Below are 14,136 nucleotides of genomic sequence, written 5' to 3'. Positions count from 1 at the left end.
GTGAGCCTGGATAAGAGGGGCGGGGGGGGGGGGGGGGGGGGGGGGGGGGGGGGGGGGGTTACGATATCCAAACCAAACCAATGCAAGATGTGAATCCATCTTTATAGCACATACATGTTCCGTACATTGTATATTCCATATAAATATCCCTTCACCTTGATAATATAACTTGCTAAAAGAGAAAAGCTTCGATTAGGGATTATGACTGAGTAAACAGATCCTCATAGGAAAAATACCTCTCCCAGCCGATCCCTTGCGCCGATTAGGCCACCTAAAATGGCGGAGAACACGGTGTACCAAATTGATATGTCGAGCAGATAAATCTGTAATCGTTTAAAGATTAACAGCAAGGTTAAATCAACCAAAATAACTGATTGCCTCCTAAGCTTGCAGGAAAAATTTTCAAGCATCTTTCTGAAACCAGGAAGGTGACATCACAAAATATAAAGTATTTACAATTGTATCATTACCATAACAACAGGAGCCCACAAGAAACCAACAGCCAAAGCATTGTGGTTATCTGTACCCAAATATAAATGCTTTAGCATAACTTTTATAATGAAGAGGTTAAAACTTGCACCTATGAAACCAAATTTGAAAGAAAGCATTGAAGGGTATAGTAATTCAAAGCATGCCAAATCTAATAGAGTCTGCATGAGTGCATTCCTGATGAAGTACAAACATGAACGTTTCAATACACTGCAAAAGGAATATCAATCCAATAACAGTTATTCTATATTCAAATCACCTCAACTATTCTACGACTTCTCTACATAGGGAATGAGAAAAATACACAAGAGATGAAACCACTAAGCTAGCTTCATTTCTTCTCAAGAACCAAATTAAAAAATCGTACTTTTTGAGAAAACGTCATGCCAAGTGTAGGTGATATTTCTTGCAACCAAAATTTCTCTCGTTGCCTTTACCATGGGCTTGATCTGATTCATACCATGGCCAAAACAATAATTTACAAGATGTAAACAAAAATGATATACTTGATCAGCAGCATTATTATGTCACTTCCCCAATAGCTGACAAACATTTCTGCAATATTCTATTTTCTTACAAATTAGAACATTGATATGCCCAAGTACAACAATTACCTGCACAAAGTAGCTGAAAGTAAATTTGCAGCCAAGAACGACAACCCAGAACAGCAAATACCTGCAAATCTCCAGACAGAAAGCTGTGGCACATGTTCAGAAAAAGTTTTTCTATGTAAAAGACCCATGTATATACCAGAATAAATAGTAGTCTATAACAGTCAAATGCTGAGTTCCCGAAACTTTGGTTCATTAGAAAAGAACTTCTAGTGTGAACACCCACTTCCTCAATATAAGGAAAATGTAGTTCTCATTACAAAAGAGCTTCCAGAGTGAGCACTTAATCCCCAAGATACACATAAGCAACAAGTTACAAGACAATAGCTACATGGCTGCAGAATGAGCTGGGAGAGAATTCAATGAAGATACCTGATATAGTCTCGAGGTCTCTCAAATAACCCACGCCCAACGAAATATCGCTCCTAAAAAAATTTTACTCAGATTACAAACTACTCTTTCTGGGAAAATGCACAATCACATCCACATTTATACATAATATAAACCCAAGAGCACACATACCTGATACATCCACTTCATAAAATCCACAATTCTGAAACGATCACTCTTCTCTGCCTGTATTCGCAACCAAGGAGTGTGCAATACAAGGCTAACCAGCAGCTGTAGGACAACATATGATCCCAAAGACCAAAGATATATTCTGAAAAAAAGAGAGCTAGAGTTTGCTTGATTGTGCTCTAGCATCATTCTCCTGCAAAACAGAAGAAGCAATCCAATAGGAAGCATAATACAAGTCACAATAGTAGCAAAAAGCAATGATGAAGCCAAATTCCTAGTGACTAGCAAATGATAAAGCCTAGCAAGTGTAAAATGTATGTGTCTTCCTAGACGAACCTCTACCATACTAAACACATCTTATCAGCACATACCGTCATCCGAACCTTGGGAGAGAAGATTGCAACAACGCCATCCAAAAATCGCAAGACAAATCAGCAAACAAAATCCAAGGGATTGCTTTACTTTCCTTCAAGCATAACTAAATTGGACTAGCAAGGTGCAAAGAATGTTAGAAACATGGTGTGAGTGAGAGAGAAAAGAAAGAAAGAAAGAAAGATGTATTTACGTCTGTCGAAGGCCTCGCCGGCCTATGGGACAAAGTGCGCAAAAAGTTTAAAAAACTCATACAAGCCTGGAGGGGCTAGAGCAAAGGGCACGCTAGGGCCCTTGCTAAGTACTAATCTATGCTAGCAAAATCATAATCAATCAATTGTCAACTGAATCAAGTCAATCTATCAAGTACAAACTAAGTCAAGTCAATCTCAAAACTGGGACTCATAAACCATGATGGCTCTCTAGTGACCCGTGAAGATATCTCGTATATGTGTCTGTCGGGATGTCTCGCGTTGTGGCGGGGGACGTGGTCTCTGAACTCTCTGGGCTATGTGATTCAAATGTGTAGAAGTCTGTGACGTGTCACTGTGCCTAGTCAAACTCTATGTCATGTGGTCTACCCCCTTCTGTTGCTCTCTGATCCAAAGACCAAACACATTGAGGTCAGGTCCCATTTTATCAGGGAGGTACTTGAGAACAAGCGCATAGATCTTGTCAAGGTTCATACAGATGATAACCCTGCAAATACGTTGACCAAGAGCTACCTAGTCAACGGATTGAGTATCGTCGTGTATTGTTGGACATTGGATAGTATGTCCATTGGTTGTTCTCCCTGAAAACGATCAAGGAGCTGTCCAATATACTTGGACTGTGACATCATGATACCCCCCTCAACAACAGCAAACTGAATGCCCAAATAAAAGTGGAGCTGTCCCATGTCTGACATTTCAAAAATCTGCTGCAAATCAGTCTTGAAACCTACAATATGCTGAGTATCTGGGCCCGTGATGAGCATATCATCCACATATAAAATCAGCACTAAAAAATCAGATCCACTCCCAGGGACATAAAGAGTGGGTTCTGTGGTTCTGAAAACCAAGGGATAGTAAGTGTGCATGAATTTTGGCATACCATGCCCTGGGTGCCTGCTTCAAACCATAAAGTCCTTTTCTAAGCCGACATACCTTTTTCTCAGAATTAACAACCTCAAAGCCAGGAGATTGTGTGACATAGATTTCTTCCTACAGATCCCCATGAAGAAAAGCAGTTTTGATGTCAAGCTGGTGCACTTGCCAATGATGATGGGCTGCAACGGCAATGACACATCTAATGGTAGTAATCTTGGATGTGGGAGCAAATGTCTCCTCAAAGTCAATGCCTTGTTGTTGGGCATACCCTTTTGCAACAAGACGGGCTTTGTGTCGATCTATACTACCATCAGATTTCCTTTTTCATTTGTAGACCCACCGGGTACCAATGGCATGCTTGCCGGGAGGAAGATCTACTAATTCCCATGTGTCATTTTTTACAATGGATTGTAACTCAGCACTCATTGCATCCATCCACTCTTTGCTGTCAAAAGCATCTTTATGGCACAGAGGCTCTTCATTGCAAGCTGTAGTAAGGAGTGCAAACTCGAGAAAGTAACCATGTATCTGTCTATTCCCTTACCTTGGGCAGCAAAAGGCTGATCTTGTTTGCTATCCCTCAATGTATCAAGAAGCCATCTGGGAACTTGCCTCTGCTGTCTATTAACAGCTCTTTCTTCAATGACTGCATCATTAGTAATGGGATAATTCTGTGATGGAAGAGAAACCTGCAAATCAGCATGCTTGTTGGAGGGCCTGCAGGAGGCTCATGTTGCTGGTCAAAGTCCTCTTCTGAGGAAGGCAGAGGTAAGCAAGAGTCAACGGCATCAAACATGTTAACTTTTGGCTTAGCGTTGCAGTCCACAAGAGGAGAAGCCAAATGTTCAGCAAAGATTACATCTCTATTGACAATAATCTTCCTAGTATTTGGTTGGTATAACGGATACCCTCTGCTCTCCAGGCTGTAACCAATAAAATATGCTTTTGATTACCTTGTCATCAAGCTTATGTCTCAGCTGAAATAGTACATGAACAAATGCAAGAGACCCAAAAACTCTCATGTGTGACAGTGAAGGCTTCCTGCCTTTCCATGCTTCATAAGGTGTAACAGTCCTCAATGCCCTTGTAGGTGATCTATTCAGCACATAGTTGGCACACATCACTATATCAAGCCAAAATTTATTGGGCAAGGACTTGGCCTTAAGCATGCATCTGGCCATCTCCATAGTCGACCTGTTCTTCCTTTCATGAACAGGATTATGATGAGGAGTGTAAGTAGTAGTACATCAAGGAACAATGCCCCGTGAAGACAAAAATGCATCAAACTCCTTCGACATATATTCCCCACCCTATCTGTCTTGAGTGTGACAAGCTTGCACCCTGATTCATTCTCAACCATATTCAGCCACCTCTAACAGCATAAGGACACTTCACATTTGGCTTTTAAAGCATATACCCAGCAATATCTTGTGAAGTCATCCATGAGAGTCACGAAATATGTGTACCCTCCAATGGAAGTTGTCCTCATTGGGCCACAAACATCACTGTGTACTAGCTGCAATTTCCTTTGTGAGAGTTTTGGACAATTCTTTTGAAAAGGAAACCGATGCATCTTACCCAAAGACAACCCTCACACACATGTTTCGAAACTGTGTGAGTTTGAGGTACATCATTAGCCATCTGCTGTGAATGTAGCTTTGCAAGAGCTCTATAATCGAGATGACCCATTCTCTCATGCCAAAGATGAGTTTCAACAAGCTGTGAATCTGAAATAGCGAATGCTTCATTAGAAAATGCAGCTGAGTGATGATCAAGGTGATAAAGTCCCTTTTGGAAAGTGCTAGTGAGAACTATGGCATTGTCATCACGAAGATCATATACTAGGCATCTGTATCCATCAAAAATCACTCTGAATCCTGAAGTGGCAATTGCTGAAATTGAAATCAAGTTGACTTCAATTCCAGGCACAAAAAGAACATTTGTCAAAGTGACAGCATGGTTTGAAATGGATGTGAGCTGCACGTCTCCAATTCCTTTTACAGCATAGGAAGCATTATTAGCACATGTGACAATCCCCCCTCTAGGTGCATCAGCTAAAGAATGAAACAACTGTCTGCAAGATGTGATGTGCTTGGAAGCACCACTATCAAAATACCAAGACTGAGCATCATTAGCCGTAAAGAGTGTATCAACTTTGGAGGGATCAAATGAACAATGGACAGCCCGTGCCCAATCATCCTGGAGAGCATGTGCATGTGAAGCATCTGTTGGCTCGTCGGATTCCCATGCGGCATTCTTTGCAATAGATTGGAGCTCAGCTCTCATTGAATCCATCCACTCCTTGCTGTCAAAAGCATCATTATGGCACAAAGGCTCTTCATTGCAAGCTTTAGCAAGGAATGCAAACTCAAGAAAGTAACCATTGCATGTTGGAGGGCCTGGAACAAGCTTATGTTGCTGATCAAAGTCTCCCTCTGAGGAAAGCAGAGGTCACCAAGAGTCAAAGGCATCAAACATGTCCACTTCTCGCTTAGCTTTGCGGTCCACAAGAGGAGAAGCCGAAAGTTCAGCAAGGATGACATCTCTATTGACATTAATCTTCCCAGTATTTCGTTGATACAACCGATACCGTCTGCTTTTCTGGCTCTAACCAATAAATATGCATTTGATTGCCTTATTATCAAGCTTATGTCTCAACTGAGATGGTACATGAACATATGCAAGAGACCCACAAACTCTCATGTGTGCAAGTGAAGGCTTCTTGCCTTTCCATGCTTCATAAGGGGTAACAGTCCTCCATGCCTTTGTAGGTGATCTAAATAGCAAATGCTTCAATAGAGAGGGCGGCTGCGTGATCATCAAGGTGCTAAAGTCCCTTTTTCAAAGTGCCAGTGTAAACTATGGCATTGTCATCATGAAGATCATATACCAGACATCTGTATCCATCAAAAATCACTCTGAAACCTGAAGTGGCAATTGCTGAAATTGAAATCAAGTTGACTTCAATTACAGGCACAAAAAGAACATTTGTCAAAGTGACAGGATGGCTTAAAATGGATGTGACCTACACATCTCCAATTCCTTTTACAACATAGGAAGCATTGTTAGCATATGTAACAGTCTCCCCTCGAGGTGCATTAGCTAAGGAATGAAATGACTGTCTGCAAGATGTGACCTACTTGGAAGCACCACTATCAAAATACCAAGACTGAGCATCATTAGCAGTAAAGAATGCATCAACTTGGGAGGGAACAAAGCAGCAATGGACAGGCCGTGCCCAATCATCCTGGAGAGCATATGCATGTGAGGCATCTCTTGGCTCGTGGGATTCAATTGCATGTGAGGAATTAACTCTCAATCCTACTTTCTTTTTCTCTGAAGCAATGCATTTCCTGCATTCTGAAATTTCATGCCCTGGCTTGCGACAATAGTCGCATCTTTTCTTCTTTGACTTATCTGCTGTATTTTTAGATGCATTGGAGGAATTGCCACTATTAGGCACATATTTAGGCTTGCCCATAGGCTTGGAAGCCTTGCCTTTTCCTGTCTACTGATGCATGATCAGGAATTGTCGCTTGCCTATTAGCATGACTTTGCTCTTCCTGCAAAAGCAAAGTGACTAGCTGATCAAAAGAGTAGTGGTCTGGATTACCCATGGCCACTAATCGATGGGTTGTGGCAAACCCTTGATATGCATCAGGCAGCCCATTCAATGTCAAGTATGCATCCATAGAGTCGCTTTTGTTCATACTAACTTTCTGCAATTGCCTTCTTAAATATGCAACACGTGCCTCATTACGAATCTGATAAAGAGAAGTCAATTTGTCCCAAGCATCCTTTGCTGTCCTGCATGACCGGATGTGTGGAATAATGATTCTCTTGCATGACAAAGCAACACAGGAATGTGCATTTGCATCTCTTGCGTCCCATCTTGTTTGTTCCTGAGTTGGAGGAGCAACAACAGGAGTGCTAGAGGATAAAGCTGTAAGAAAATAATACAACGTCTGTGCTCAACAGATAACAGGATCTCGTACACAAGAGAGAAAACCAGATAGTATGGAGTATCAAAATTTTGATTACTCTAGAGCTGATACAATAGATGGCGCTGCCTCCCAACCGTGCGCTCCTGTGAAAGAAGCTTCGATGGCAAACTAAAAATAGTAGAGGAATCAGGGTTGCTATAGCCACTGATGAAATGGGCTTCACGGGCTTGCTCTTATATAGCCACTAGTCATAGTCGGTTAGACCCAATGTGGTGACCAACCGAGTCCGCCCAAAACAGTCAACTGGGAATCGGTCCCGAAATAGGCCACCGACCACACGATAGAACCGTGGCGTAAAATAGAGCATCTGGGGCTCCAAACGGGCCCTGCAACCCGAGAGTGAGCTACCTCGACAAAAGCTCCATCTACCCTCAGTGCGGTTAGTCATGGGCTACCTTCCTGCACTTGCATGTAGCCTAGTTGACAGTGTACCAACTCCGTCCAGCCATCAGGCCACACATGGCGCCCATCTGGTATCCAAATCAGAACCTACCGGATAACTGAGCTACTCAAATGCCTTCTCCTCATATGGGAGGCTTACAAGTAGAGTTAGCTGGTTCCCGCGTAGTTAAATGAGAGTGGAGCATTGATATCTAACACCCCCTCTCAATATCCACCCGTAAGTGAACTTACTTATTCGGTCCAATGCCAAGTCGATGAAGATGTCTCTCCAGCAAGTCTCTTCCAAGAGCCTTCGTGAAGATGTCCGCAGCATTCTCTGTAGTCGAACAGTACACCAAGTCGACCTCTCCATCCATGATGAGCTCACGTACAAAGTGATATTGAATCTCAATGTATTTTGTGCGAGCGTGGAACACAGGGTTCTTTACAATCACCATGTAACATCGATTGTCATATAATAACTGTGTAGGCTTGTTCTGCACTACATCCATATCCCTCAAAATCCTCCTCAACCATACTGCCTCGCAAGAAGTAAAGCATGCAGATTTGTACTCAGCCTCGGTAGAAGAAAGAGCAACTGTGGGTTGCTTCTTGCTGACCCATGAGACAGCTCCAGATCCAAGTGAGAAATAGTACCATGTCACTGATCTCCTGCTGTCCATGTCTCCTGCCCAATCCGAGTCACAGAATCCGGTCAAGATGTTACCCTTGGTATAGGTGATGCCATAATCAAGTGTGCCGTTATCGTTGTGGTTCTACAGACTCTTCTTCATCTTCTTTATCTTGAATCCTCCCAAGCACCGTTGGGGGAGTTTGGTCTACTGTTGGTGGATGTACTGGATGGATATCATGGTCCTGGTTGTCTGGGAAGTAAGCATTCTCCTCCAATTGATGCGGCTGTTCTGAGAAGACCACATCGCGACTTACTATTACCTTTTGATAACAGGGTTATAGAGACGGTAACCCTTCGCCTCTTCACTGTAGCCCAAGAAAATACACTTCCAGCTCTTCGGTCCTCATTTGATCCTGATAGCATCAGAGACATGCACAAAAGTCATATCCAAAAACTCTGAAATGTGCAGCCGAAGATTTCTTACCAGAAAAGGCCTGCAGTGGAGTCATCCCGTTCACAGTCTTCGTGTAGCTACGATTGAGAATGTAAACTGCAGTGTTACATGCTTCAGCCCAGAAAGTCTTTGATAAATCTTTCCCTTTCATCATACTCCTGTCCATTTCACAGATGACGCGCATCTTGCGTTCTGCTACTCCATTTTACTGTAATGTATGTGACGAGGATTTCTACCTCTTGATCCCGTGACTTTTGCAGTAACTCTCGAATTCAGTTGATGTGAACTCTCCACCTCTGTCTGATCTCAATTTCTTCACCTTCCTCCCCGATTCTTTCTTAAGCATTACATGCCATTCCTTGAACTTGCTAAAAGCCTCGTCTTTAGTCTTCAGGAAGTATATCCATATCCTTCTACTGTAGTCGTCGATCAGCGTCATGAAGTAGTAGAAACCACCCAAAGCTTCTGTCTCCATCTTTCCGCAGAGGTCCATGTAAACGAGCTCTAGAGGAGCCTTTGTCCTGCTGGCCTTTTTAGAAAAGGGTTGCCGATGCTGCTTGTCCATCATACAAGCTTCACATACATCGGGCAGCTCTATAATTTCTGATAGGTCTGCAATCATTCCACTTTTATCCATCTCCTTCAAAGAACTAAGGTTTAGATTACCAAACCTCTCATGCCACAGCTTAGTGTTCTTCACATCGGCTCGAGCACTGAAAGCTGAGAGTTCGTAGATATTATTGCATCGTGTATCTTTACCAACGACCTTCCCTTGAAGATCTAAAACTTATGTGCCATTCTTATCGAATTGAACTTTGAGGTCCCGATCCGTAATCGCAGAAACGAACAACAAGTTCCTCTTAATATCTAGCACATAAAGAACATCGGACAACTGTTTTACAACTCCATCTGACTTGAGAGCAATCGTACCTTTTCCTTTTGCTGGACATTTTGCATCATTGCCGACTACTACCAGGATGTCATTCCCTACCAGCTGTAGAGAGGTATACCAATCCTTCCGACTGGTCATGTGACACGATGCACCACTGTCAATAATCCAAGGTTCACCCGCAGATACATGAACCGCCTCCGTACCAATCTCCTCAATTGCTACGAACAGTTCTACTGGAGCTTCCTACACGTTGTTGTTTGACTCTTTCTTCACGCCGTTCTTCTCATCTGCAATCTTCTTTCGACACTCATTATGCTTGTGCCCTGCCTTGTTGCAATCGAAGCACTTGATCTTCTTCTTTCTCTTTTTATCATTAGAAGAAAATGGGTTACCAGAGTTCTTACCCTTACCTTTCTTTGATCCGGTCTAAAAAGCTGAATCTTCTCCAATCCTCATCTTTTGACGCATCTCCTTCTCCAGAAGCATTGCGCTGAAATCCTCAAAGTTGAGGGACGGATTTCTGTTCTGCATATTCGGCGTCGTAACAAGACCGTCGCACTTTGGTGAGAGAATCCATAGGCACCTTCGTACTAGATTCTCGCTGGTGATGGTGATGCCAATCGCAGTCATCTGATCCCGCAGATTCTTCACCCTGGTGATGAACTTCTCTATCGCTTCAGACTCATAATTTTTCGTTCGCAAGTTGTGTCTCCAAATTCTGAATCCGCGTCTGATTCGTGGTCTCGTATTGACTTTTCAAGACCGTCCATTCCTCCTCCGCTGTGGTGACATGTTGAATTAACGCCATGACGGAATCACTTACACTGCAGACAATAGAACACAGCGCATCTACATTTCTTCTTGTCCACGCGAGAATCTCATCTACAGTTGGTACTATCTGTTGTCCTGCATTGGCTGGATCCCCGACCTCACGTCCACCCCAGTAGCACTGTCCCAAAGCTCGTATGCGCTTAGGATGGTCTTCATCTTGAACTTCCAGAGAGGATAGTTAGAGCCGTCCAACTTTTCGCTTTCGCCGAACGGTGGGATTCGCAGTCTTGTGGGCTGGGCCATCTCTCACAATCTGCTCGCAAACAAAAACACACTACCAAATCTTCTTGCTAGAGTCCAAGCTCTGATACCATGTAAGAAAATAATACGTCGTCTGTTCTCAACAGATAACAGGATCTCGTACACAAGAGAAAACCAGATAGTATGGAGAATCAAAATTTTGATTACTGTAGATCTCATACAATAGATTACGCTGCCTCCCAACCGTGCGCTCCTGTGAAAGAAGCTTCGATGGCAAACTGAAAACAGTAGAGGACGGAGGCTGGATGCTAAGGAATCAGGGTTGCTGTAGCCAGTAATGAAATGGGCTTCACGGGCTTGCTCTTATATAGCCACTAGTGGTAGTCAGTTAGACCCAATGTGGTGACCGACCCAGTCCGCCCAAAACGGTCGACTGAGGATCGGTCCCGAAATAGGCCACCGACCACACTAGAACCGCGGCGTAAAATAGAGCAACTAACCTATGGTCCACGTTCGGCCCACAACCATCCGGGATCATCTAGGGCTCCAAACGGACCCCGCAACCCAAGAGTGGTGGGCTGCCCCGAGAAAAGCTCCATCTTGCATGTAGCCTAGTTGGCAGTGACTCCGTCCAGCCATCAGGCCACACATGGCTCCCATCTGGTGTCCAAACCAGGACCTACCGGATAACCGAGCTACTCAAATGCCTTCTCCTCATATGAGGGGCTTACAAGTAGAGTTAGCTTGTTCCCGCGTAGTTACACGAGAGTGGAGCATTGATATCTAACAAAAGCATTACGAAGGGTACCCTCTACAAAGGAACCAGCAGTAGGGACAGCCACTGTAGAGTGCCTTGCAACAAGAATGTGTTTCATGAGATAAGACCACATCGGATATTTGGTGCCATCCAACTCATCATCTTCAGGAAGAATGCCAAATAAGTTGTGATTGTTCCCAGCCATTGCAAATAGTACAAGTAGAAATGCACTAACAAAGTGACCAAAGAATAGCCTCAAGGCTTTCAACTGCAAAAATATATCTTGCTGTCCCAAATACCTATAAGCCAACAACATATATTTCCAAGAGGCTGCACTGGGCCTCAAGGGAACACGGTGCCATTTCTTGCTCAGATGACAAAATAGAGAGAGCAAATAGACTGAAAATATGTGCAGCAGGGTATAGGAACAGAGTTATCAGCTGAAATTCAGGTCCCAACACAAAAGCCCCAAATTTGGAAACCTTGAGTGATGATGTGGCACAATGTAACAGTCTTGAACCTGAATTTGACTGAAAACTTCAATTTTTGGAAGGATTTCAGTTGTCAAGCTTGTCCAAACTGTTGTATTGACAAGTTGAAGGTCCAAATGTCCTAAATTTTCCTGTTCGAAATTAGGGTTTGACAGTAGGTTGAGCAAAGGGGGCTGAAACTTGGCGGATCTTGTTAAGAACAGGCTGGACAACCCGAGAGAGGCTCTTGGATAACTCGCGTGGAGTAGGCACCTGCTGTAGATGAGGATTCACTTGGACGTGCCTCAAATTAGAGCTTTGGGCAGATTGCGAGCTGGAAAAGTGTATCCAGCAAGTCACCTAGCAAGGAGAGGTACCTAGGATGGAGATAGAGTCTCTAGAAGGGCAGCAGCAGCAAGTCGAGGTGAAGGAGCAGCTACATGGTGGCTGGAACTGCCTCAAGAGGCTTCGAACTGAAGATCTGGCTGCTGGAGAGCCCTGGAAAGTGGTCTAGACAGGTCGCGATCTGCATACGCTTGCTGTAGAAGTGAGGTGAAAGGACAGCCCTACCAGGCCTAAACAAGCTGATGGAGATCTTCGAAGTGCTGTAAACAGCCGCCTATGAAGTCGGCTATCAAGAGAAAGCTGGAGAAGCCAAGTTACCGCAATGAAAAGCTCCTGGAAGTCCCTAGAACTCCTCACAAACCCAAAAACGAGCTGTTGAAACAGTCGACCAACAAGTGACTAGCTCCCAAAGAGCAATGGAGGGGGGCTCCGAGAGGCTGGAGAGTGCCTCTATGGGGGAGTGAGTAATACCCGCTTTGATACCATTGTAGAGGCAGTAGTACAAAGTACATGAAGATAGACCCTCGGACTAAGTGTCCTAGGTGTCACATAGGACTAAATGTCCTATGTGGCATAAAAGGCACTAAAACACTAGAGTGCCTCTAACTATGCCTACAAGGCACATACCAAGGCCCATAGGGCATCACTAGGACTGGGAGAAGATGGCCTACACTGGGCAGATGTTGGCTCATACACACATTGCTCCTCCTTGTTCCCACAGATGTTTGAGTTCTCAGGAGACTGTGCCTCATTCAAGAAACTACAAGTGACTATGAAATCGAGGATGATTCATAGAAAGCCCTCATCCCCACCAGACAGGCAGAGCTACCTATCACTGCTCGAGATTGATGCTATCTTCTAGGTACATAGCTATCTCCGCAGGGTCTGAGCCTTACCTACAGAGAGGCTACCGAGAGTGCCACTAGAGTCATCTATGCGACTTGCTGAAAGTGGAGCCAGCAAGGCCTAGTATGCATGCATTTCTAACTAGCTTGACAGACATGGCATTCAAATGGATCATCTCACCCTCCTCCAGTGTACTTTGGAGGCTCCTGATCCTCTTGTCCCACGGGATGAGATCAGCTGTATCATACGGTTAGACTTGCTTCAGCTTTATACATCATGGAGATGAGAAAGGGACGAGGAATTCCCCACCAATAATTCTGTTGGTGTCAGAGGACGGAATGATCATTAGACCCCCAGTATCTGGAGGACATACAAGACCATCATGTCCATAAGGGATGGGATGAGACTGCCATTGACTGAGGATTGAGGCAGTCTCATCCCATCGACTGAGGATTGAGGCAGAGAGAGCAAAGGATTTGCAAAATGTGCAAATTGGATGAGGTAGAGACAGAGGAACATTTTTTATGTACCTACCCAATTTACTATGAGATCCGAGGACGCTATCAATGCCTCTTCTATGAGGGTCATGGATTCGGGCCTCTCTCCGAATTGATTCACTTCCAAGACCAGGTATGTGTCGATCTCCACCTGATGGAGATGAGACGTCACAGAGAGACCTTCTTCTCCTGGGCATTAATGGGATAGAGGACAAGGAGATTAACGACATTAGGGCAGTATGGACCAGAGAGATGAGACGACGACCAGGAGGGATACAGCCAGAGACGCTAGAGCCACCAGAGCACGCACGATGCAGGTCCAATCCATTACAGCTCTATTGGGAGAAGACCACCCAACCAAAGCCGTTCCTATTAATATCGCCCACTGGATATAGAGAGCCCAAAGACCACACCCCCCACCATAGCATGAGACGACCAGACAGACACACATACATACATTTTTCAGCTCATAAAACAGCCACCATGGGCATCTGAATATGTCCTCTAACAGCTACTCCGAGACTCAGTCTGGCTAGTAGTCCCTAGTTTTGGGCGAGTTTACACGTTTTTGTATTTCTGAGTTTTGTCAAGTATAGTACTCAGAAAGGGTCTTAGAGATCCCTTTGCCTGAGCCCTTTCTGGCATGTATGAGCATGTATCACTTTTCTAATTTTTCTCATAGGCCAGCGAGGCCTTTCGAAGACGTTAATACACATCTCTCTCTCTCTCTCTCTCTCTCTCTCTC

At 44.1% G+C, this 14,136-nt stretch overlaps 1 protein-coding gene across 1 annotated transcript in view; it reads right to left on the bottom strand.

Moving 5' to 3' along the window:
• LOC147890189 (callose synthase 9-like) overlaps positions 1 to 14,136 on the bottom strand; it is a 243,601-nt gene that overhangs the window by 105,241 nt on the left and 124,224 nt on the right. The window contains exons 16-21 of the mRNA XM_087390160.1: positions 1,623 to 1,812; positions 1,473 to 1,525; positions 1,104 to 1,164; positions 857 to 938; positions 471 to 520; positions 237 to 323 (exon numbers count right to left, since the gene is read on the bottom strand). Of these exons, the coding sequence (XP_087246286.1) occupies positions 237 to 323; positions 471 to 520; positions 857 to 938; positions 1,104 to 1,164; positions 1,473 to 1,525; positions 1,623 to 1,812 (523 nt within the window). The remainder of the gene's footprint in view (positions 1 to 236; positions 324 to 470; positions 521 to 856; positions 939 to 1,103; positions 1,165 to 1,472; positions 1,526 to 1,622; positions 1,813 to 14,136) is intronic.

The sequence above is a fragment of the Dipteris shenzhenensis genome, chromosome 19, assembly GCF_047967505.1.
Source record: "Dipteris shenzhenensis isolate YYH24624 ecotype China chromosome 19, Dip_SZ_1.0, whole genome shotgun sequence".
Classification (NCBI taxonomy): Eukaryota; Viridiplantae; Streptophyta; class Polypodiopsida; order Gleicheniales; family Dipteridaceae; genus Dipteris; species Dipteris shenzhenensis.
This window is presented reverse-complemented; position numbering and strand designations above follow the sequence as displayed.